Source organism: Phallusia mammillata, chromosome 6 (assembly GCF_965637545.1).
Source record: "Phallusia mammillata chromosome 6, kaPhaMamm4.hap1.1, whole genome shotgun sequence".
Lineage (NCBI taxonomy): Eukaryota > Metazoa > Chordata > Ascidiacea > Phlebobranchia > Ascidiidae > Phallusia > Phallusia mammillata.
The window spans coordinates 11,129,248-11,155,089 of record NC_137257.1 but is presented as its reverse complement, the minus strand read 5'-3'; the positions used below and the strand labels follow the sequence as shown (position 1 = coordinate 11,155,089).

General features: G+C 36.6%; 3 protein-coding genes across 5 annotated transcripts; 2 read left to right on the top strand and 1 right to left on the bottom strand.

The window, feature by feature from the left end:
• The first annotated feature begins 1,681 nt into the window (after positions 1-1,681).
• LOC145233166 (uncharacterized) lies at positions 1,682-8,532 on the top strand. Its single transcript, XM_080097836.1, has 8 exons — positions 1,682-1,783; positions 2,587-2,747; positions 4,780-4,961; positions 6,382-6,553; positions 6,639-6,740; positions 6,887-7,076; positions 7,226-7,317; positions 7,606-8,532. Exons 1-8 carry the CDS (start codon positions 1,689-1,691, stop codon positions 8,148-8,150), a joined length of 1,539 nt encoding a protein of 512 aa, XP_079953962.1. The 5' UTR covers positions 1,682-1,688; the 3' UTR covers positions 8,151-8,532.
• A 412-nt stretch (positions 8,533-8,944) lies between these two features.
• On the top strand, positions 8,945-18,662 carry LOC145234779 (uncharacterized). Of its 3 annotated transcripts, XM_080099514.1 has the most exons (7): positions 8,945-9,091; positions 11,018-11,322; positions 13,207-13,352; positions 13,501-13,615; positions 13,878-13,993; positions 14,482-14,586; positions 18,302-18,662. In XM_080099514.1, the coding sequence occupies exons 1-7, from the start codon at positions 9,067-9,069 to the stop codon at positions 18,546-18,548; spliced, it is 1,059 nt and encodes a 352-aa protein (XP_079955640.1). In that variant the 5' UTR covers positions 8,945-9,066; the 3' UTR covers positions 18,549-18,662. The 3 variants fall into 3 exon arrangements, with proteins under 3 accessions (XP_079955640.1, XP_079955638.1, XP_079955639.1); XM_080099512.1 differs by lacking the exon at positions 8,945-9,091 and having other exon boundaries at positions 10,101-11,322; XM_080099513.1 differs by lacking the exons at positions 8,945-9,091; positions 14,482-14,586 and having other exon boundaries at positions 10,104-11,322.
• Positions 18,663-19,354: 692 nt separating this feature from the next.
• On the bottom strand, positions 19,355-25,405 carry LOC145234780 (S-phase kinase-associated protein 1). Its single transcript, XM_080099516.1, has 4 exons — positions 25,140-25,405; positions 24,589-24,732; positions 20,674-20,814; positions 19,355-19,817 (listed from the first exon to the last, which is right to left on the bottom strand). Exons 1-4 carry the CDS (start codon positions 25,353-25,355, stop codon positions 19,782-19,784), a joined length of 537 nt encoding a protein of 178 aa, XP_079955642.1. The 5' UTR covers positions 25,356-25,405; the 3' UTR covers positions 19,355-19,781.
• Between the last annotated feature and the right edge of the window lie 437 nt (positions 25,406-25,842).

The following is a 25,842-nucleotide window of genomic DNA, read 5'->3' as shown; positions in this document are numbered from 1 at the left end:
ACGTTCATATTCGCGGCACCAGGGATTGTTGCATGCACTGACGCATTTCCGTTCCCACACCATCCGAACAACGAAACTGGTCAGTCAGTTTCCAAAACGGGGGCAGAGACTATACCATGAATCGGTGTCAATGTAACATATATTGCTCAAAGTGCCGCGCACGGACAAATTTGGCGGCAAATTCGTGGTTTATTTGTTTGTAATGAATCATAGCAAGTAGCTTGAGCCGAAATTTAAAGCACAATTAAAATTGACTTTGTGTGTGCGTGTGTGAAGTGACATATTTCCTTCTACGCTACAGCCCCCAACGTTTGTTTTTAGGCACTAAACGTATTTTATAGTTATGATGCTATTGCTATGAAATCCGTTCATTCTCTGCTTGTAAAGTTTTCTCAAAAAGATGTCGTGGATATTTTTGATTTGTCTGTTATTTCGGGTGGATTTTAATAAAGCGCATTTTAAAGTATCTCATGCAAACGCGTTTGTGTGACAGGTTTTGGTCTCAGGAAGTAGGCTTTATAATCTTGATGAGGACTTGCTAGTGTTGCTATGGTAAAAATAGCCTATAACTCTGATCAACTCTGCGAACCCGCAGAAGACGTTGTGGCCATTGGTTTACGCTTAGTGTTGACTGAGAAATTGAACGGAACCACTAGTTTTACCACTTCCCGGAGCATATACGTCCATGTGGCCGTCCATGTGTTTGAATATTAAGAAGGATGTTTTAACGATACAGTACAGTTCCCGAATTGTCGTTGTAAACCTATCGGTGCATAATAATTGTTCAAAGGCTGTGACGACGGAGCTGAACCTAGACCCAGGGGAATTTAAATGACGCCACCGCAATCAACGCATCAAAACAGATCCGACGCGTCAGGCAGGCACGCGACAGGCAGTCATACAGGTAGCTCAAATGGTGGCAACGAGGCAATAGAACGATGAATTAAACTTGTATTGGTTGGATGTCGTCCAACGGTCATGAGTTGAGGTGGGCAATCTGGGCAAGTGAAGCTTCATAAAACTTACAGCTGTCTCGATTTACTACGACGCTCTTAAATAGTTTGAATTGCGTATGAATGCGTTTGTTTACGAAAACGTTATCCAAATGCAGCTTTTGGCGTGGTTGTATGCAGCACTCACATACATAGCGGTCTGATTTGCCGATAAATTAGGTTTACTTGCAACTGTAGTCTAATACTGGAAAAGCAAAGGTTATTACGCCGTGTGGAACAGCTACAATGCAATTACTGTTTTTGGCACAGCTGTCGGATCAATCTTATTAATTGCGATAGGTATTCCGGTATATAATAAGTTTTTCCACGCAAGCGAAAGTACATTTTTATAAATTTGGAGCATTAAATTCCCTTCTTTTCCAGTTCATTGAGAGTTTGCCACTGTTTAGTTGCGAGAATGGCTACATTTCTTTCTTGTTAATGCCAAAATGCCAAATGTTGATTCGAGTACCAACTATTTCGTTGCAGAAAGTTTCCGGTCCTCGTTTTAGTTCATTGCAGTATCTGACGGTTAGACAAATTTACTGAGGTGGTTTTGAAATAAGTTCCTGCCGGATAACACATGAGGAACATAGGCAGGAAAGATTTACTTTGGTTTTGGCGTTGTATGTAAAAATGTGACAAAGGTTTTAATTTTCCTGACATTCTTTTGTAGATTCAACCCGGACGAACAAAATGTTGCAAATTAGTGAAATTTTAATTCTGGTTTTAAGTTCTTTAGTTATAATATTTAACACCATAGCGATGGTTTGTCTGCTTCGGAATTTCAGGTGGGGTTTCTGTATTTGTAACAAGCATAGCCTATGCTACTGATTATATGTGGAAATGACCGATATTACAAAATATATGGTAAATAAGTTATCCTGTTGGTACCTTTCTCTTTTCGGTGCGTAGAAGCCAAAACCCTGCAGACCAATTCAGGTAGCATTTGAAACCCGGAAGCTTATTGATTTTCGACCCACTGTATTCATCATATGATATCTATCCGTGTACACAAATGACAATCAATAACGTCAGCCAGTAAAGAAACGTGTCTTCAAGCATATTTAGATAACCTGACCCATGTTACTGACATTTCCACGTCAAAACAGCCCAAAACTGCAAAGTTACATAATGGCGGTTAATATTTTATGGTGTTGATCTAACATTGCGTGTGCGTTATACCAAAGCAACGTAAAAAGCTTGTATTATTGTATACTTAGCCCGTGTGTACATTATTCCACTAATAAACCAGTTACGGCTTGAAAATAAGTTTAGGTGTACCAATTATCCACCGCTACCAATATATTCTGAAGACGACGGTGTCATTGTAATATAAGATGACTTTTATGCGTAGAGGCAATGTAAACGTTTATAATTTTACAAACATGTTTACAATTTTATTCACTTCACAGGTGTGCAATAGTTCACAAACAGTATTGACTACCGTACAATATCCATATGTCATATTCTTTTAGTTTGTTGCAGTCTCCGTTTTTTTGGTGCTGTGTTACCAATTTTTTCCATATACCCCCTATCATTTCATTTCAAAATGTCTTTATATTAACAATTTAACATGCACATTTTACAACAGTCGACTGCGACAAAGGATGTACGTGTTTATCATCAGTTTGACCGCAGTTGAAATCACCGTGGGTGTGGGATATTTGGTTGACATTCTTTTAAAGATTTTCTCCGCTCCCCAGTGGGATCTTGCAGACACAGCTGCCGAAACGAAGTTGACTTCAATTGAAGGTAAGACAACATCAAGTCAAAACACATAGCGATGACTCCAAATTCATGTCAGTTAACACATTTAAACGTCCTGTGGTAATTTTTAACCGATTGACCCACGGACAAATCGATTAATTTTTGTCATCAACATTTCGGTAGTATAGTATTGGTTTTTATTAAGACGTGGCGAGCTACTTAGTTAAATGCTATTCTCTCTTTATGTGAACTTCCTGACGAACAGAATAATGGACCCTGAAGTCATTTAGCATTGTCATAACTTTTTAACATCAGTCCCTTAAACAATTTTCGCCTTATTGCGCCAACAAGTGAGCTTTCGAACTGATTTGAATAAGATGAAATCGAGCCTTTAGACTGGCATGGAGAGAAAATTGATTTTAGGACAATGTAAAGTAAGAGGTAAACTGCTAAGGTCGTTACCAATCGATGTGTGTTGATTTTTCCCTTGGTAACGGTTGCCAAGTCAACGTGCAAACGCAGATACAGCATTGTGGATTTTAGGCTTAAACACACTGGATAGGGAAGTTTGGCACAACCTTGTTACAAGCGAGAATACTTTTTAAACAAAAAGTTTTTCATCCCAAACTTTGAAACAATCAAACAATTCAGATCGCAATTTAGTTAAACCCAAATCTGTCGAAAGTTTTTTTTTACAAGACTATACAGTTTCATAAAACAATATAAAAACCGTTTGGGTTGTAAAAGGTTTCATAAAATTGTTTCTTACGTTTAATCAAACACGAAACCGACGTTCGTCAACCGGGATTTAGTGGCGTTAACGATTCATTAGCACACAGTCCGATTTTGCGGCGGCATCGATCAGTCTAATGTAAAATCTTGTTGCAACCTAAATGCCTAATTTCTTTGCCCTTTTGTCAAATGTATCTTAATGGCTTGAAAATCATCAGTTGTCAGAACAAGTATTTTTTTACTTATATAAAACAAACTTTTGATGATTGCCTAATAAACAAGGAACAATTACAAACTTTACAAAGACGCGAGTTTCGACTGTGTTTAGATTTTGACAGTGTGAAACCGTAAAAATGCAGAATTAGTAAAAATTTATTGGTATGAGTAGAAACGAAATCTCCAAAAAATAAAAACAAAATTTATAGGTGGACTCTAAGCCTAGTTTTGCAACTAGTCGTTTTCACACGAAAAGTAGGACAATCACCATGTTGCTGACAACAATCATACACATGCCCTATCATGCTTGTTGACTCAGACAACAATGTTGATGCGCTTTCGCATGTGAAGTCACAATGTTTTGATGACGTATATGATCGATTAAAATTAAATGAGATCTGTTTTGTAATTGCTCAAACGGACCAGTACGTATTGAGCAGGTGCTTTTGACATGTACGACGTTCGACAATTAGTATAATTACGCTTTTGTATGATAAAAGGTTTCATTATCGATTTTGTATGTGGATTATGTTATGATGCAAGAAATAATATACCTTAACCTTTAAATTAAACGTGACAACAACACTACTGTATACAAGCATAGCTGTCAAACACATATGGTCTTTCTATACTTTCTAGTTTCATTTGATAACACCTTTTAAATAATGTATATTTTTGATTATTTTCCCGTCTTGCAATTAGCTCTAGAGTATTACAACCGCGGAATTAAAAGATAAAAATACAAAACAAAGCAGAGAAAATATTACCTATGTGATGTAATTGCTGTTTATTCGCCAATTTCTCACGCAAATTACCTGCTTTGATTGTATGGAAAAAGAGTTTTTGAGAAGCCTGTTTAAGTCCGAAAGTTTGATTGACAGGCCTATAAGGTTAATAAAAAGACACACTCATTGGACAATAAAAGACAATAGTTTAATCATGACGTAGTTGGACTGTTGAGCATTTGGTCAAGTTCAGTACCTAGCCACTTAGCTAGGTAATTTACATTCAAAATTACCGACACAAAATGTAAAGTCAGGTTCGAATCAACCCCGTTTGTTAAAAGAATCTAAGCCCGAACCCGATTTACAACTCTGGAAGCAACACTAACGTTTTTGTCTTGTGTCAGCGTTGAAGTGTGCTTCGGTTGTTCTTTCCGGCCTGAACACCGTGGTTGTTACGTACGCTCTCCATAAAAGGACAACGAGCATGGGACGACACCATGCGGACACAGTGAATGGTGACGGAGGAGGAATGTTGCCCGCATTTGATACAATGTTGAGAGTATTGTCGCTCGGACAAAATGCCCAAGTAACTATGCATACTGCTACATACGGTTTTGTTCGTATTAGATTAAAACATTTTCAGAACCTACGCTAACCTTAGATATACTTATTTAGACCGCTTGATTATGTTCGCATATCTCTTTTTATACTTTTTTGTATACCATGTCAAAAGCATTTTAATCGTCTTGCCTCGCACTAAGTTATTATTTCGCAACTTTTTAGTTATTTGTTGAGGTATAAACATGCCCTTTTGTTTTATGGAGGCGACAAGATAATTTTTTTAACGGCCGGTCGTCATATGTTGAGGCGCGGAGGGGCTTCTAAAAAAGACCTCCCTGCGATAACTTTTCATATGCAATCATGCGCGCCCTATTTTCATTTATTTTGTACTTTATTTATTTAAAACCCTCAAAAACGTTAGTTGATTTTTTAAGAAGGTAAACCATTAGGACTGTAGCGAAACTACTGCTGCAAAAACTTTTGCTCTTGTTGGCTGCATCTAGGGCAGGGGTGGGGAACCTACTTAGTACCGCGGGCCGCATGAATTGCACAACACTTTCAGGCGGGCCAATTTTTTTTAAATTCCGTTTAAAAATACCCTAGACACAAGTGGTTTTACATTTCATCGCTCCAGATTTGATTTTTTCTTTGCTGTCACAAGTTTGCAACAAACAAGGCAAACGGGTTTATCACTTATTTCGACTAAACATAAGAGTTTGTCAAACTTTCTTGAACACCCTAGCTCCATTATATCTGTCTTTTTTTTCCACGAATTTATTTTAAATAACAATATAAGGATCCACGCTAATAGCTCTAAAACCAATTTGAAAATAACGCCAGATGGCAAATGATTTGTTAAGTAGAGGCAATCGAGTCACTGTTACGTCACAAATATAGCAAGTGGTTGAAAGTGTGGCATTTTTTACAAGTTTGGCGTCATAATGTGGAATGGGGAGATTACCAGTAATGTCGAAGTCATTTGTACATGAACATTTTATTTTTTATGCTATGTTGCATACTGTATTTTAACAAATTTTTGACGGGGGCCACATTAAAAAGGCAAACGGGCCGCAGGTTCCCCACCCCTGATCTAGGGCTTTGCCTTTACTTACAGCCTCCAAAAGGTTTGCCGTTTTTTACTGTTTATAAGCATGTATTTCAACGAAATGTTTCGCCTGTTGTCCGCATGCTTTCCATAACCTAACCTTTCATTAAGGGTAGCAGCTGGACAGGTCTGTTTACTTGACTTGTAATACAATAATCATGCTTCTTTGAAAATGAAGTATGTCATTTTAGTTTGACCAATTATATCCACATTTCGTTTGATGCACAGCCGTCAGTTTTTGATTTTTATTTTGCATGTTTTTAATCTGCAGCCGCTTGGGTTAATCGAATATTTTGTTTTAATCTATGTATGCGCTTGTTTAACAAGTGGTTTTGTGCAGACGACACCAAAGAAGACGCGGGGAATTAGAACGTCTCTACAATCAAGCAGCAGTTGTAGTGAAGCAAATGCTGAAAAAACTTTTTCATCTGTGGCCACTCATTTAGATGGAAAGTCAAAACAACAGTCTGCCGACCAATCTGCAACACACAAATTGTTGAAACAAACCAATGGTAATTGTCACCAACCATGTATTCGTAGGTTTGTTAGTGTTATTCGCTTAATTTGAAACAATCAAAAGCTAGCTTTGTGTTTTAGGTACAAGGTACACCAAAACCGATTCTCTTAAAACACAGTCGATTTCTTCAAAACAAAAGCCAATACATAACATGCCAAGGATTACAAGACTTTTGATACCAAGTAAGCAGTCAAGGTATTCTGTAAAAAAATATATGTAACTAAAGCAGGCAAGCTTATAGGCATCGTTTGAAGGTTGGACTCATTTATTGATGTTAACCTACTGCAGACAAGTTATCACAAACAAATATGGTCTAATTCTTGTTCAGAATCCAACTGGACATCTACCCACCGTTCATCCAGCAACGCAACCAGTCAAGCATACATCGGTCGGCATGGCAACAGCGTTATTAGCGTTGAAAGAACAGGGACTCTCCTGGTTTTAATATGGACTATTTTCATACTGATGTGGATCATTCCAGTTGTCATTAAACTGGCTCAGGCCAATCAAGCAATAAGGTTAGTTGAACTTAATTCATTTGATTAACCAAACGATTATTTCTAGTTTTATGAGTGTTACGTAAACGTAAGTAAAACCTGCAACTTGCATCCATTTAATCCCTGTAACTGTAACATGTCAACACCTAATGATATTTTGTGGTTCACAGTCCTTCAGATAGCTGGTCTCAGATATTGACATGTCGAAGTGATTGTAACACCATAACAACGTTTCCTCAATTGATACCTCTTGCAAAAACCGGTCAGTGAAATTATATTTGAAAAGGCCAACTCGATGGTGGTATAACAGGATCAAAATGTATTAATACTTAAACTTTTCATAAAGAATACCGAAGCCAACAAAGTCGTTTGGCAACAAGCAAAAATGTTGGTTGTGTATAATATACATCAATAGTCGCAATTTCTATTAGTTAGGAAGCTTGCTGTCTCCTTTCTTTAAGCACAGTTTCTTTCAGTTAAGAATTTGAGATTTAAAATCACATGATCCCATTTGTACATTGTAGTAATCAATAAACATGCCTTTATGCAGGGAACACAAGCAACAGAGACACGCTTTTGGGAAGCGGGGCTGATCACTTATTTGACCTTAATTCCAGCAGTTGTACAAACCCTTGTTCTGTATTCTTTTTGCCTTTGACGCTTTTTCATGTTTCTGTTATTGCAGCAACAATAACCATTTCATGGCTTATCATGCTCTGCAGTGCTATCAGGTTGTTGTGGCTACGAAAGCATTCGAGCAACGTTTTTGTCCGCTGCAGCGCACTCTGGCGGTTTATTTTCTTTGCTGCTGTGTTCTACTTGGCAACGCTGGCTCCTTATGTCACTATTTGCCTGATTGACGTCATTCGAGGATATCGTACAACACCGCAGGGGTACTTAATGAGAGAAACCAATGCCACCAATTATGAACAGGAAAATAAAGTATCTTTGTTTACTAGCAAAAACTATCTGACACAACCTGAAGCATTTTATCTGGACGTTTCTTCGTGTTTTCTTTTAATTCATTGCGCCATTCTTCCCTCTCTGTATCTGATCCGTTTGCTGGGGTTTCGTAGGATGTTGTCCAGGGTGTGAAGTCAGTGGTCATGCATTTATCAGGACTTGGCAATCAAGAAAAAGATTCCCTTAATTGAATGTGGCAAATGCGCGGTACAACCGTGAAACCATAGGAGGAGCTTTGTAACGCATTGTAGAACATAATAGACGCGCTCTTCGTGATGTTGATGTCTGACGTGCTGTCGCTTGCTATGTTTCAGAACGGCACAATGTGATAAAAGATATCGTAGGGGATGTAACGTATACGTAGACCGCCAAACTTTCGTATTTTCGCCACATTTTAGTTGTTAGTGCCATTCACTGACCATTTTTTCGATATTTTCTAACACCATCTCAAATTTGTTGTTTACTGAAAAAAAAATTAAAAAATTGACTGTTGAGAAATACTTGAAAATAATAAACAAATCCACTAAAAGTTTTACCAAAAGATATTTATTATTGTGATTTACTCATGTTTTATTTGGCAAAATTTATTGTAGTTAATTAGGCTAACTGCCTAATTGGATGAACCGATAGGGAATAGTTTTCTGGACCAATAAGTGCGATTTGATATACTTTACTGTTGGCATATAATATCTACAGCTTTCTAAAGATTAAATCACAGATCGAAGCTAAATTTACAAGTTTTCGAGAAACATCAGACTGCTGTTGGCTTTACCGTCGTATCTAATCTACTGTCATGTGATTTCCTGGGTAGGCTTAATCTAATTTCCTTTTGTTCTTTAATGTTACCAATATCCAGTGACATGGATTATTCCATCGACTTTTTACGCATCGAACTTGTACGACATATTGACTAATTACTTGCGGGAAGGGAGAAGCAAATCTAGACACAAGATCGGGTTCAAACACAAGATCTTTGTAAGTAACAAGCTGAGGGAAGAGGTGCTCGTTATCAAAGGACAGAAAAAGAGTTTAGACAAAAACTTTTAAAATGACCAACTTATCTGCAGTTCGTGGTAAGATTTGTTAAATTTATTTAAACTTTTTTTTGTACTTTTTTTGGAAAAAAATTGCCTACAACAGTTATTAACTGTCACAAAAACTCTTACATTTACATTGTGTATTTTAGCGCCATTTGCTTTTCGTTAGCATTTTGTCCCAAAACTTTTTTTAAAGCAAACAATCCTATAAGAATCGAGTTGGTGTAACAGCATAGCTTGTGGTTACGACTTAATAGTAAAAGCTGTAGTTCCTGTAGCGAATGTGTGTTGGGCTCACGGGAGATTATGACAAGCACTTACAAGGAGTGTCGCATCTCACTCATTCAACATCAATATTTAATTTTCGTCTTTCGAAAAGTAGTTCCAGTAACAAAGTGCATGGTAACGAGAAAATCAAACCGGCTGCATGCAGTTTCCTTCTTTCGGCGTTATAAATAAGTTTTATTTATATTCTTTGAAAGTATTTAATATCGATTGAGAAATAGATGGTCACAACATTATGACCTTATATTTTTTAAAATCGTTACATGTAAAATTCAGCTAGTAGCGTATTAGCTTTCCGCCATCTCAAGTTACCGATAAGCAATGTGCATGTAAGTGGCATGTTTGCACTAAATGACTTGGGCGAGTGCATGAAAGTCAGCGCAGTGATACATACCAGCACGTAGGTGTTAAATTTGTGTGTGGCCCATTATGTGTTCAGTTTTACATGTGAATCTAGTAAAGTGTCAAGTGTCAACCATTTCTATCAAACAACGAGAACCGCTAAAAGCGTGATCAGTGATGGTCAACGGACCTACTTGATCTCAAGATTTATTTTGCACTGGCATTTCAACAATTCCTGTCGGGTCACGTCCTTAAGCCAATCTGACACTATGACTACATAAGGAGGGCTTTGTTGCTGGTAGATTTCAAAAAGGGTTCGATATTTCTTAAGTTGCGACATTGTTGTTATATTCCTTTTTTCACACCTGCACTGCAAGAGGAATATAAAACCAAGGGTGTTTTCGTTGAAGACCAGCTGGCATGCCATCGTGCATGGAAAAAGTGTCGCCGCGGGGTACAGTTAAACTCGCAACATCTCTGTAATAGCTAACTGGTTTGATACATTGATCGATGTACCACCGTATTTAGCGTATGTGGTGCTGGTGCTCAATGAAAACAAACAGTCGACGTTTATAGTGGTGTACGTAAGGTTCAAATCGACAAGCACATTGAATCCATTGTAACTGCAAAGGCGATTAACAAAATGAGTCACATAGGACAGCGTGTAACGAATTTGGTCAGAGTGGAATAAGCTTATCTCATAATCTGCGGTCGGAAACGGGAATAAAGCGTAATAGCAATTGGTCAGAATATGCACACGCAAACTGCCACAACAATTGTACGGAATACTATTAGAACAGGAAAAGCTTAGCACAATGGAACAGGATTATAGGCCGTACACAGGTCTGTACGCCGAGATCAATGGATACATTGACAGCTGATGTATTCAGACATACTACCAAGCACCTTAATTACAAAACTTATTTGATTGCAATACCAGTTTTAGAATAATTTAAATAACCCGTAGTGTATCGCATCATTTGTTTGAAAAGGTCAAGTGATGCTGGTAGCTACCGGCGCCGCAGTTTGTATGAGCATGCGTTGGTTTTCTATATCAGCGTGTTTGGGAAGTATATAAATTTTAGTCTCAATCGGTATACATGCTAACTTCCGACTATACAATGTTGCCCTACATGTGTGCTTGCTTAGCTGCAAAAAGTGCTAACCTATTTAGCAGTCAAAAACAGTTTCAGCTATGTTATGTATTATTATTGCTATATTTCGTATCTTACTTGCTTGTTTGCCAGAAGCTTGACAAACGAAAGTTATGCATGAAAATACCTGTTGCAAAGCTTTATTACAGTTTTTGTGCATTTACAAATCTTGCTGTTGTAGAAAGCAGTAATGTTGGATTACTGGAAGTAATATCTTTCAACAAGCACCCGCGTCGTTTGTATTCGACTTCGAGCTTTCGATTGTTGGGCGAACAACGATTCATTATGACAGAGATGGCAAAAAAACGACTGAAAGGATATCTACAAACTTTCTTGTACATGACGGTGTGTGGGCTTCTGTTTGTGTTAGGTGGAGGGGCGTTCTTTATCCATGAAAGTGTTACAATGAGCAATCATATTCATTCTAATCACCATGGAAACGGCGATGCTACAAACGAGGTCTTTCAAGATTCAGTCGATCACCAGGTTTGTCAAAAAGTTCCACTTTATTATAATTACTATTTTTACATCAAACGTTACGAACCTAACTTGATTGTTTGCAAAGCGGTAAACGTTATCGAAGGGAACGTAATCTAAAATCCAGTTTATATGTTAGGCCAGGGGTCACCAAACTACGGCCCGCGAGGTCATTTCATCCGGCCCGACAAATCGTATTGATAACTTTGTAACATTCAAAAATTAATCTACTCCTTACGAAAGTTTTCCTTTCGCTGTATGTACAATTGATATTACCTAGTTTCATCGGATTACAATGCCCAGGATTCATCCAAAGCCTGTTTGTTACATCACAAACAAGACTACAAGTGTTAATTGTGCGCAAACAATTGCTTTATTTGGTTACTTATGACGTAATAGACATGAACTGCTCGTAAGATGAGATTAACTATGCAGTTTAACAGTCGCAGTACCAGATTTTAAATGGGATTGCAGAAAGGCCAGATCTTGGCGCCCCTAAAAATCGGCTCGCGGGCTAAGTTTGGAAAGACGGTGCTAGGGCATGTAAACTATGCGGCCCGCGCAAATCATTATTAAACTTATCCGGCCCGCAGTGAAAAAAGTTTGGTGACCTCTGTGTTAGGCCAAACAGAATCAACCGGTATAAAAGAAATTTGCATAGATATTTCACCAAAGATTTATTGCATTTTAAGTGCCTGTCACCGAACACAACACTGGTGTAATATGCGACAAAATAATTTTGGAATTTAAGCCGGGAACGTTTTACACGGTACAAAAAACAACTGTTTCATCACACCAACTGATTATAATCGATAATTGCGTAATTATGAGGCAGTGAAAAATTATTTGTGCATTTTTATCAATAAACCGTGTCTGGAGTAAAGAGATGAATACTTTGAGATATTAAAAAACCGAAACCAAACGCTGGTACAATTATTATTTACACTTTACCAGTTCTACTTCCTACAACTATACACACCAAAATACTAACAACCAGGGCTGCCACTGAGAATTTTAAGATATCCCAAGGTTACCTCACCAAAAATCCCAAGGTTTGTCCAAAAATCCCAAGATAACCAAAAAATGGCAAATACACAGTTTAAATCCTAGCTGGCGCAGGCAACATAATCTATATGGTTACACCAGGTCCCAGTCATCTGTACTTTTGAAAAGACGCTAAGAAATACCAGAAAAATACAAAAGAAAAATATATTTTTTGTACATGTTTTTAGTGGCACATAATACACCGAAAAGCCTGTAGCACTAGCCTGACTCATAAGTTTTGACAGAGAACTTCGATCAACTTGCACTTCTTTGAACACAAAATTGATGAAGCACTGTTACGTAAATCGTTACATAAAAAGATGATTTTTGCAAATGGATATTTTTTGTTCGCAACAACAGTATTAATTGCATCTTAAACGTATTAAATGAATAATTTAAAAAAATCCCAAGGTTTAAAAAGTTTTTCCCAAGATCCCAAGCTCAACACTGAAATCCCAAGATCTTGGGAAAAATCCCAAGGAGTGGCAGCCCTGCTAACAACTGCCGATAACCCGACTTGCAAGCGCGTAACCTACCTCCCACGAGCGGGTTATCTTCGCCGCGTTTTAGCCCGCAAAAACTCAGTCAACCGTAGCGACCAAAATCATACGTCACGTTTAGCGCGTCAATTTAGCGAGTTAACCCGCTAGAATTGTCCATGTAAAGAGGCTTATTGACGTCAAAACACGGTTTAACACGACCACCGAAAAGCCATTGTTTTCTGTCAAACAGCTCATACTTAACCATTTGCGGAGCACTATAAGCACTATAGTTTATGATATCACTATAGTATCATGTTTGTACGCATCACAAAAATGAATGAATTCTTCATGAGCTTTTCTTGCATAGGTAAGCGGTAACAAGACGCCCAACTACACCGAATTGACAACAGCGTCCTATGCAAAGGAGCTACGAATTATTGGTTACGTATTTCTCGGCGTGGGCTCAATTTTGATTTTGATTGGAGCTCCCTTGGCCTACCAATTTTGGAAAAGGTTTGTTCAGATAACCAATCGTTAGAATGAAATGCCCCACATAATTAGCAAAAGGTTTAATTCGAAATGGAACTACAGTAATAGTAATTGACATAAAAACTGTTGCTATGATTAGAATAGATACCGTAGATGTTTTTGTTTGTTTCAGGTATAATCATGTCAAGGAGATAGAGAGATGCCCAATGCTTGACCCAATGTATCAGAAACAGTTGCAGAAAGCCTATTACACAAGTCCTGCAGGCCGACCTGGTTTGAAAACCAAGGTATGCGTTTTTCGTAAATTCAATGCTAAGTTATTCAAAAAGTAATTACAATGCACATGTGCACAGAGAAAACAAGGAGGTTTAGTGATATGAAAATGGAGGGACTTGTTCTGTGTTGTCAAACGTTTAGCACAATCCGCTTTTCGGCATATTTGCCAAAACTTTACTCTGATATGGGTAGTTAAAACTATGTAATTTATTTTGTATTTTGTCAAACGGTGTCTTGGTATAAAGTTTTCTAACCTATAATTTTTTCCAACAGAACTTATCAGTTGAAAAAGAATTGCGGCCAGGAGATGATTATGACAAGCCGAAGCCGAAACCAAAACGAAGCTGGTTATGGTGGCGCCAACCAAGCGTGACAGAAGAAACATTTAGGTGAGAAAAGGGCACTGATCTCTGTGTTTATAGGTAGAGTTACTACACCATAATGAGAATCTACCCCCAAATTTGATTGGTTATATTTTCAAAAATGCTCACGGTTAGGGCTATTAGGGTCGGGGTAAGGTACTAGCACTTAAAATTCAATAAAACTAACCCAAAAAATTAGTTACTAATGTAAAAATTTTATGTAAATATTTCCAAACCCAACCCATTTATAGCCGCTAAATAAAAATTCAGCTCTTTACGCCCCCTTGTGAAGTTCTGATTTTCGCTATGGTGTTGTAGCTCTACAGTGTTTATAGAGATCAGTGGAAAAAAGTAATTTGATTATGTAATTGGCCTAAGACCCACCTTAAACATCAGAAAGATTTTCTGCCCTCGGCGGAAGAGAAAGTTTAACAACTAAACAGTATGTTACCAATTTATACACATACCTAATAAAATGACAATAATTTGTGACATTTTGTATTATGGGTGCATAGAATAGCGGCGCACCATCACCCATCGTTTAACCTTGTGCCAATACAAAGTCTGGCTGCGCTTAGCCGCAACGAACAAATTCCCGAGTACAGCACTGATACGGAATCGTAAGTCAGAACTTTGTTCGTAAAACCGGGACTACAATATATTCCGTTTTCTACGTTTGCATGATAACCCAGAAATTTTCGGTTATCTTTTACTTTTAAGTCCTTTTCATTTTTTGTGGGAATGTTTTTTTCGTTTTATTGTCAAGTATGTATTCGAGCGGATATGTCCGAAAGTGTCTGTCGTATGTAGGCTAGCCTAGACTGCACTTTTGATTTGGAAATTGTATCGTGGTTATTAGATGTTTATGTACGAGAGCTACGAGTTTCAAAGGACACATTAAAAACGAAGTAACGTCGTTTATAGTTTACATCTTCAAAAATGTTTTCCGTCTGAAACCATATAGATTGCTTTGGTTTTAAAAGACTTGACTTGCACTTGATTCCAGTGGCGGCTCGTGCCTAAAATTTGTGGGGGTGCTGCCCCCACAAATTTTAGCCTTTACTGAACATATATAAGCTTTAGTAATACAAATCTTAATTAGCAACTCCGTTGTGACGTAATTTTTGTTACGCATTAATGTACACGAGTGTAAACAGCAGACGGCATCATTTGTGTATTTTGTTTACTTGCACAGCGACGGGCCAAACACAATAACGTTCAGTAATAATGTGAAAAACAAAAACACACGTGGCACAGACTCGAAACGAAGCGGTTGTAAATACGGTAAAGCCAATGATTACTTTTAAAATCATTGGTAAAACACAACAGGAATATGGAAAAAAAAGTAATAGAAAAATAGATATAAATCAGTTTTTCAGTTCAACAACAAAAATTGTCATGTTTCATTTAAGTAAATTTAGTCACAGTCAGCGTTTTTAACATATTCTATGACACTTCACAGATTATTGTCACACAAAAAAACTAGCCATACAGCTTTTTTATTGGTATCATAACTAACAAATTTAACAACCACATTACATAGGTTTCAGAACTTGTTCATTTAAACATCTTTCTTAAATTTTTGTTTACAGACTATTAATTGTATTTTAGTTTCTTAACTGCTATAATTGCTGCTTGCTGGCAAATAGCTTATAATTCCTTTTTTAAGTGCAAAACGCCTTCAAGCTTTAAAATTTACAACACTCTCACTTAAATTTAAACCATATTATTAAATCTTGTGCTTCCTTTTTCCAACAAAAATGAATCATGAAGTTATAGTTTGGGCATGATAATTGACAGCTTCTTCCTTAATCCCAAATGATAACTAAGAAACTGTTTTTCTATTTAGTACTAGCACTGCAAGTGCAGGTCTTTTGGAAATATTGGTGTTCCTCAGAAAAATTGGCATCTTTTTCAGTGTTAAAAAGAACTGTTTTGCCTTTGAAGGAATCATGGAAACAGCAAAAAGGATTTTTCATCCTAGTAATTTAACTTGTCAAAACATCATCTCTAGATTAATTATTTTCAAGGTAATCATGAACATCAGCAGAAACATTTTCATTTCAGTAACTAGCTTTTCTTCGTCAACAATAGGATATGCTTGGTGGCCACTACTATCTTGTCTGTAAAATGTTCATTCTTAAGAAACACTTCCTGTGAAACAATTTAGCAGCTACTGTTTAGACAAACAGTACATGTCCATTATATCAATACACATGATTGCACTTGGTTGCAAATACTGTCCACATGGTGTGTTAAGAAATCCACACTTTAAATTGTCTTCACTCTTTTTTTTGTCTTCATTTCAAAATTCCTGTTGCTTCTGCAGTTGTTTGTTCTGCATTTGATATTGCCTGAATTTCAGTGAGGCATTTAACTTCACAGTCACAAATTTAATTTTTTTTGGTAGCATTAAGAACTAAAACTGAGTATTTCTTGTTGTTGCTTATTCCTGCATGACATTGGAGTAGCAGATGTTTTGTCCCATACTTTCATAAAACTTTTTAATTCAGTTATTTATTATAAAGGTTAGTTGTGACTTTTAAAGGTGTTAGATGACCTTTTTTCTTTTTCAAAGTGTTAGATACACTTATTTTATTTAATGATAACTGTAAAAACTGAAACCCACTTACAGTCATCTTAAAAAGTCACGACTATAACAGTCAAACAATAAATTTAATGATAGCAAAATAATTATTTAACTGCACTCACTGTCGAACTTAAAAACACAGTACACGGGTTTGGCTTTGGAGTTCACTGACGCGAAGCAGACAACACAACTATAGCGCTACGTCACGGGAGGGGCTGTGCGAGCCACAGCCCCTCTCGCCTATTTAGCCCGGCATGTAGCTTTTCCAAGTGCGCATGCGCACAACTGAAAACGTCATGAAACGTCACGAAACTGGAGCTGCAGCTCCGCCATAGATAACTTATAATTATTATTATTATTTTTGAAAACATTTTTTTTAAATAATACAAAATTTTTATTAATTTTATTTTAATAAAATGCCGATTAATGCCATAAAAGTTATTCTTAGTATACACTGATCAAACATAAAAACTATATGTAAAGATTGTTTTGTATAACAACTTGGAACAGGAATGTCAAGTAAAAATACTGGGGGTGCTGCAGCTCCGCAGCCCCCTCGCACGAGCCGCCCCTGCTTGATTCGTTAGTGGTGATGTATCCTGGCCTAAAGGCCAAAACTACAAATGTTCTGTTTGGTCGAACACCTATCATCATACGTTAATATTCGGAGCTCGGTGCATTTTGACTTTACAAACATTCCCAATTCCACCGCTAGTTTTTTGCTGTACAGGACACAGAAGTACGCATTTTTCCACCATCTAACTCTAACGCATTTAAAAAACAGTCACATATTTTCTTAAATAACCTTTTGAACGCCAGTTCGTATGTTAACAGGGCATTAATATGGACGTTTATTGCTCGCGGCAGAGCACCGAGCATCAAAAACAGCGATGCTCGGTACCGAGTACTCGGTTTCTGCTCATCCCTATTCGTTAGTTTGTATACTTTTTCCTTTTTATTGTACATGTCCTAATTTGTCTCAACGTCTTATTTTTCGCATTTTTCGTGTGTTCTACTTTTTTATTGGGATTTGAAAGAAAACAGTGTAGCCCAGGGTTGGGGAACCTTTTTGTTTGTGAAGGCCGCCAAACGGTTCATCGACACTCGTTTAGGCCGCACAGACTATTTCCCAGGCCAAGGACAGAGGTGATGTGCTATTGGACTTACGGTCCAAGCTAAATAAAATTCCTCACTACATTTCCACCCTCACTACAACATTCAGGATTTTATGAAAGCAGAAACTCGCTTGTTTACCAATATCAATCTAAGAGCAGCTTGTGACATCACATACGATTTGATTATGCGCAAACAGTTGTTCTTTTGCAACACAAGTAAGATTGTAGAACCTTGGTCTCTTGGCAGTCCTACGGAAATCGCTTTGTGTACCAGTACGTAACCATTTGGCTCTAGTTTGAGAACCGCTGCCCTAGAACCAATCAAATGGTAATGTGGAATAAAGGTAAAAAAATACGTTACTGTCCAGTTTTTAGGGCCTGGTGCAGTGTGTATTATCAACATCCTAAATTGTATTCTGACATCGAAGGCCGCACTAAGTGCCCTAAAAGGCCGCAGGTTCCCCACCCCTGGTGTAGCCTAACAAAAATAGGCCTATACTGTTTCATTTGGTACATAAATAGGTATAGGGTCTCTCTTAGAGATAAATAGTCAAATTTTTGAAACGTTTAACTGCAAAACATTTTGTTTATTGTCTAACGGCGTTCTTTTTGATCTTTTTACATTTTTAGTGACTTGGAACCACTCAGTTCTTCGAACGCAGAAAGTGAAATCGCAACACCCACAGACTCCAAAAACGATGTCCAACAAAAATCCAGCTCACTGTTCAGTCGCATGTTCGGTTCAGACTTAGACCCTGACACAAATTTAAGTAACAATGGAGCATATACAAATGCTGCATTGAGCTCTAACGACGAGGGACAAGACATGTCAGCGAAAGATACAATTGCAACAGACTTGCGGCATGAAGATTCGTAGCATTTAACACTTGACTGTGACTAACGCCATTGAAACCTATAGTGTACTGTTATTTTTATGTGAATTGCTGCAGTAAATGCGTTTCTTCAAATAAGTTACTTCGTATCATTTGTACATGTAGCGTTTAATTGTACTGAGAAATAAGGGTATTTTCCCTTTTTGAGTACGTCAGTGGGGAACGCACTAGTTAGCAATATTCCAAAGTACTGCAAAACATTAGGAACTTTTCAAATGTTTTGTGTAACCGAACTATTATCAATGCAATATTTAGCCATGGGAGACCGCACTGAGGGGCAAAAGGGGCCACTTGAACCCCCAGTTAGAATTGCAATGTACTTCAAAATCAACATAATTTGTCGAAAAACCTGATGAATGAAAAAGGTTCTATTGTAGAGTGTTTCAGGTTTTAGGCAATGCAATTCTACTGTATTTAATTTATGCCTATGCAAACACAATTACTTGATATCATAATCCCTTCATGTAAGAGTAAAAATTTGCCCCCTCTTTTCTGCTGACAGCAGTTCAACCATTGTTACTTAAAAGGCCGAGCACTCAAGAGCAGACTAATTTACACTTGAGCTGTTTCCATGGCTAAAAGCTATTCACTATTAGAGAAGTACTTATAGCAGGATTCGGCTCAATCTTTGGTAATCGGGTCTTTCTACGATTAAATTACAACTGATTCACTAAATATGTTTGCCCTTCTCTACATCCTTGCGTCAAACACATGAATTATGCAACTTCTGTAAATCTAGGAAAAAAGTAAAAATATATGTTTGTTATTCTTACAAGATAAAACTGCAAGATAAAATGTGGTTTCTATTTTGTAACAGAACGCAAAACACACATTAACAGTCAAACTAACAAACATATAGTTTTGTACATATATGTACTTGTTAAAAATGAAATGGTAAAGTAATAAATGTCTTCATTAGGAATTGCTAGACTATACGACAGCAGTTTGAATTTTCCCTCAATTTTTTGTGTTGAAATATTGAATTTTCAGCTAAAGAGTGATTTTGATTTTACTGGTGTACACAGCATAAATATTTTTAAACACTGCAAACATCTTGCCAGAGTCCATGTCACAGTACCAACAAACAAAATGTGCTTTTTTTGCAAGGTAAACAAAATTAAGGTCTAAAATGAAAAATTTCGCACATATTCACACGAATGAGAAATTAGAATACAAAAAGCTTATAACTGCAGTAAAGTGTTTATAAGGCATGCAGTCTATTTTTCTTCACACCACTGGTTCTCCTTTTTAACCTAGAAAAGCACACAATAGGTTAAATGCCATAATAACAGCCTGGTGTCAATATACCAAAAAAGGCTGGTAAACCTATTGTACATATTTGAACAAAGCATTTTTACTAACTAAAATTTAGCAATAGGTTAAAACTCACTATGTCTCTGTACCATAAACATCCTGTTATTATTTTACTAAAACAGATAAATATAGTGAACGTTATAAGCTTTTTTTCAGTACTCAAGCTGTTAACTTTGTTACCCCAGCAACATGTGTGGAACATGGCAAGGCTGATTTTAGAACACAATTTGTCTATGTTGCAGTTGGTGCCCTAGTACAGTGGTTCCCAACCTATGGGTCGTGACCCAAAGTTGGGTCGCCTGAACATTCTGTTGGGTCGCTTGTTTTAGTGACAATTACAGCATCTACTTTTTGACGCCTCGTAGCGTTACTTTTATATAACCCAGGGCTTTAAATTGTTGCCCAATAACAACTTGTCGTGATAATGGTTAAAACTGTTTGTGACGTCATAAAGTGATGTGTTAGATCACAGTAGAGCGTTGTCTGGCTAATGATGCCTCTTTAGCTCCAAATTCGGAATAAATGGAAATGTTTGGTCGTAAAAAAACAGCGTTTATTCGTTATAAGGTTACTGGCGTAGTAATTTTCAAAAAGCTTTCCCAACTTACAAACAAAAATACAACTAAAATAGCATGTCCATGGGTCGCGAGAAACCACAAAACTAAATTTTGGTAAGTATTTGGGTCGCGTTAAAAAAAGGTTGGGAACCACTGCCCTAGCACAGTGCTACATGGAGTGTACTTGTAACAAGAACTTGGCTTGAAAGCAAATTTTTATGGGTATTAACTTATTTACCTGAGCTTCCTCATCTTCCGTAAAATCATTTTTGATGTTAAATGTCTTTCTGATTTCCTCAGGTGACTTTCCCTTGATCATGTTTGCAACAGTTTTGCAGGTAACTGCAAGCAAACCTTTAATATCCAAATAATTTGCTGCCTGTAAACAAAGACATTAATACAACAGAGGTTCTCAGTTGTGAAATAATAATAAGTTTTAAAATAGGTTTCACAGAACTGTGCCTGCTGTAAATATGGTAAATATATTTGTAGTCACGTTTATTTCTCCTAATTGTCTCTAGTTTGCACTTGGTCAGTTTTCAAAAAACATTCTACAAACAGAAACTTAACTGCAACGCTTCAAAAATTTTAGACTGATAAACTTATGTTATTGTTTGATATTAAGACAATCCTAAAATCATGCAAACTAACTAACTTGGAATTTTTACTCTTTCAGTGTAATCTTTAAAAAATGTACCCTTGATGCACCCGCATACTTGTGTTTACAAATTAAACAACCAGATTTTTTTCGATTTAGACTGTGTTAAACAGTGTGACTTACAGATGAATGTTGATAAGGCAACAAATGGTAGAATCAGTTTCTGTTATTACCCGTTAATCTATTAAGAAACAGAACAATTGATGTCAGCGAAGTTATACAATTACCTGATTACACTGCACTATCTAGCACAGTTGTTTTCAACCCGTGGATTGTAACTAGTGTTAGGGTTGTTTGCCATTTTACTGGGGGTCATGTTGCCTTTTGGTAAGAAAAAAGGAAATATTAATCAGCAATAACGAATTTAAAAAATATCGAACTATTTGATTTAATGTATTTTGTTTTTCATCATGACCTTTATGACCTTTTTTCATCATGACCTTTACAATACCAAACAAATGCTTTATTATGTCGCTATTCATAAGATAATTCAATGCAAGTGCCACTGCACTTCGTGGGCCAAAGGAAACCAAAACATTTAATGTAGGTGAAGTATGTCAGTTTATTGTAACAAATTTGTGTATTAAAAGTGAACGGACAAGTAAACATAGAACCTTTCTTTTTTAGAACAAAATAAGAGTTTATTCTAGTGATCATAAAATATATAAAAAAAATTGTATAAGGGCCACAAGGTTCATCTGGTTGCTAAAATGGGTCACGGGTTGAAAACCGCTGATCTAGCATTTATACTGTATATACTCGCGTATAGGTTGCAACTTTTTTCCTTATATTTAAAAAAAAATATAGGTGCGACCTATCCGCTCGACATAAGTGCAAATCGCCACCAAGGCGGAACAAAATTGAAAGGTTTCGGCTATTGCAAGTACCGTATTTTCCGGTCGGCTTATTGGGTGGATATAACGTATTTATTCGAGTATAACACTTAAAATTTCATACTAATTTTGAATAAAAAATTAAGGGTGCGTGTTATAGACGCGAATTGTAGTGGAAATGTGCTATCGAATACGGGTGCATGCGCTCATGCACACACATACCAAAGCGAGACAGTTTCATGAGCGCACACACACATGCGTCAGCTCAGCGTGCATTGGATTTTCCCGCTTTGTTGAGAAAACATAGTTTTGCGGTTTCAATGCAATGCAGTTCATAGGTAAAAAACAACCAATTGCACCGGTTATTTATGCAAAAAAGCTAGGCTAAGGGCCTTTTAAATCCCTAGATTTTCAGTGCGACTTATAGGCGAGTCAACTCTAAACTACACTTTTTAAACACAAAACTAATAGTGCGACCTATACGGTGGCGCGACCTATAGGCGAGTATATACGGTATATATCACAAAAACTGGAACCGAAAGTAATCAAAATACAATGGCCTTGATTACAAGACACAAATGGCAAGTTACCTGCGTATACTTTGCAAGATAGTGACATTAACCAACAATTCATTTCAATGCTTGCTATGTCACAATCAACGATTAGATAGGTCTTGGTGTCAAAAGTTGGTAATGAGAACAAAATAGTTTAACACAAGTACAGTTACAGCTGAACCCTTTCATTCCATTGTTCTTAATTCTGATTTTTGTTGCAATTTATACTCAAGTTATTGGAAAAGGTACTAACACCATAACTCACATCAGCCACACATTTAGCTTATTTTCGAAAGGTGGCACAAAGAGCAAAAATCCAATTGAAAACGGTATATCTCAAAATATGCCTACGGTTAGGGCTATTAGGGTTGGGATTCGGTATTATCATGAAAAATTCAATGAAACAAATCCAAAAAATAACTAGTTCTTGATGAAAAATTTCCAAAAACTTACTTCCCAACCCTACCCCTAATTAGCCGCTAAATAAATAATTCAGCTCCTGCGCCACCTATCAAAAATTAGAATGGTGGCTTTCTGATATACTTCCATATTATATATTCTATACGATATTTATCCATTTTACTATACACATCATTTGATCTACACATATGATTGTTTTTGTAAACAAAAACTAATGGGTCCCCACACGCGCGTTTGTGCGGATTTACAGTAAACAAATGTTGCGGTGATTTTTTAATTCTTAAGAACAAATTTTTACAAACATTAACCCAACAATAAAAAAATTTGTTTGTATTTTTTTGCACTATTATTGTCGTATAATTACAAAAACATTAAAAAAGAACGAAACAAATACTTTCAATTTAATCTCTTGCTTTGACCCAGATGTTGTCGTCCAAGGTCGGGTTTTAAACACATTTTTTTTTTCTAGAAAGCTGTAACAGTTGTGTTACAGACACTTTAAATTAAAAAGCGATTTGCTGCAAGTGTATACATAACAAATTGTTTTTCATTTAACTTTGTTTCGCAAAACGAGTACCATTGACCTGTAGTAACCTTTTAGGGTGCACACACCAAACGACTGTTTGGCCTTTTGACACCGTTTTCAATAGCACGCCGTCCTTAGTGTTCAACAACACTGTTTCACCTAATTTATACATGCCTTGAGTATTTGATTAAAAAAAACGCTACGTTATGAACTTATGACGAAAGAAAGTTCTGAACTGTGTTAGTAATACCTACTAATTGACCTTAAGTAACTCGTGGTCATGCAGCAGCCAACCTGACAACGAGCATTTAAAAAAAATTATCTTCCAAAAAAGTCAAGTTTATTTTTTCATATTTAGTCTGATTAACAAAGTTTTGCTTGACATATACGAAACCGAAGCACGGTTATTAGGTTTAAATCACGCCATAGGTGTGAAACCTTTGCCAAAACTGAAAATGTGAGTGATAACTTAATAAAACGACATAGCATTGCTGTGCAAAACAGCTGATATCTAATCACCGAAACGACCTCTCGTAAAACGTCTGTCCGACGTCAAGCCGAGCCCTCCCGCTCTGCCCTATTATTCGTAAACGTACTCTCTTGGGACTTCTGCCTACAGTGTCTTTCTTGACCAAACGAGCGTTAGACACATTTACGTTTCGGGGGCCTGTGGGTGTACCGCTGGGTCATTCGGGGTCAAACTTTTGGAGGATCAAGTTCAGATTAATAACTAACATCTGTCCAAATTTCAATAAATTTAAAGCACGCTTTCTTGACCAAACGAGCGTTACAAACGAGCGTTTAAACCTTTTACGTTTTGGGGGTCTGTGGGTGAACCGCTGGGTCATTTGGGGTCAAATTTCACGGGGACCAAACTCGGATTAATAACTAACATCTGTGCAAATTTGAATAAATTTGAAGCACTCTTTCTTAACCAAACGCGTCTAACAAGCCAGCGTTAGACAGAAAAAAGAAAAAAAAAATACGGACAAAAACAATATGTGTCCCCTTCAGGGAAGGGGACCCATAATTAGCTAAATGTACGGCTGGCATGGGTTATGGTGTTAGTAGCTCTACCTAAGTTATTTGCATGTTGTAAAAACAATACATGCAGTCAGACTTTTATGGATCTAACCAATATACACACAATGCAATTATTTACCAAAATGAGTTCAAACAATGTTCCTTGGTCAACTTTAAGAAACTCTTGATCCCAAACAGGGATGTCATCTGTTCGCTTTTCTTTGTTCTCATCATCTTCAGGGGGAGGAGGATCATCTTTGTGCTGGGTGCACCACTGAATTACCTAAAAGATGTAGTTTGTGATTATAAAAGCAGTAAAAAGATACACACAAAACCAGAATGTATGTAAGTGTACCAAACACTTACAGTTTGGTTTTGTGAACATCTTTTTTGTTTATGTTAAGTATTTTATTTCTCAATGTACATATATATTGATGATCGTTAAGTAACACCAGAAATAGCATTTTATTAAAAGGAAAACTTAAAACAAATATAAATTGAGTGAGCACTGTTTAAACTAAAAAGTCACGGCGCAAAGTAAGCCACAATACTTTTCTAAAATCAACCAGTCTTTTTCATTTTCAAAAAAAGAAAATTAACTGCAAAAACACCTTTATGGTATGCATATATGTGACAATAATTCTATTTTTCAGAACTAAATGTTTAGGCAAGTTTACTGTAATATAACACCTTTCTTAAAATTGCAGCATTAACGTTTGGCAGAGGTATACCCTCTTCATCATCCTCATCAACACCAAGATCTTCTAACATGGTTTTGATGATCACAGACTGCTTTGCGATCTCAACGTCAACCACAAACGTCTCATTATCATGACTTTGAAGTTTAATTGTCGGCATTTTTATGTTTTTGCTGAAAAAATACCCATTAATATTTGCACTAAACATCAATTATTCGGTATTAGTTGTATTTAGACAGCAATTTGTTATTATTAAACAACAAATTAGGTTTTTTATGGGAGGCAACAGTGTGAAATTATTTAAATCATGAGCTGAATCAAACTTTTAACCGAATTGTTTTGTTTCTATGCAAATGTAGTTATTAAAAACAAACTTACTAAAAATTAATGTCTATTATAACAGGCAACAGTGTGCAATTATTTAAATCATGGGCTAAATTAAAATTTAACTTGATGGTTTTGTTTCCATATAAATGTAGTGTTTGAAATTCAAAACGATTTATTTTGAGGGTAATACTGAAACATAACAATACCATGAAAACAACTGCATACGAGCCAGAAACAAAAGTTACAAAACCGTGTAAAGAAATATAATCGTAAAATGTCTACAAGAAAACTGACATAGTCAGTACAAACTCAATGCACAATTGTAACTTTTATTTATTTATCAACTGAAAATGAATCTCGAACAAGCG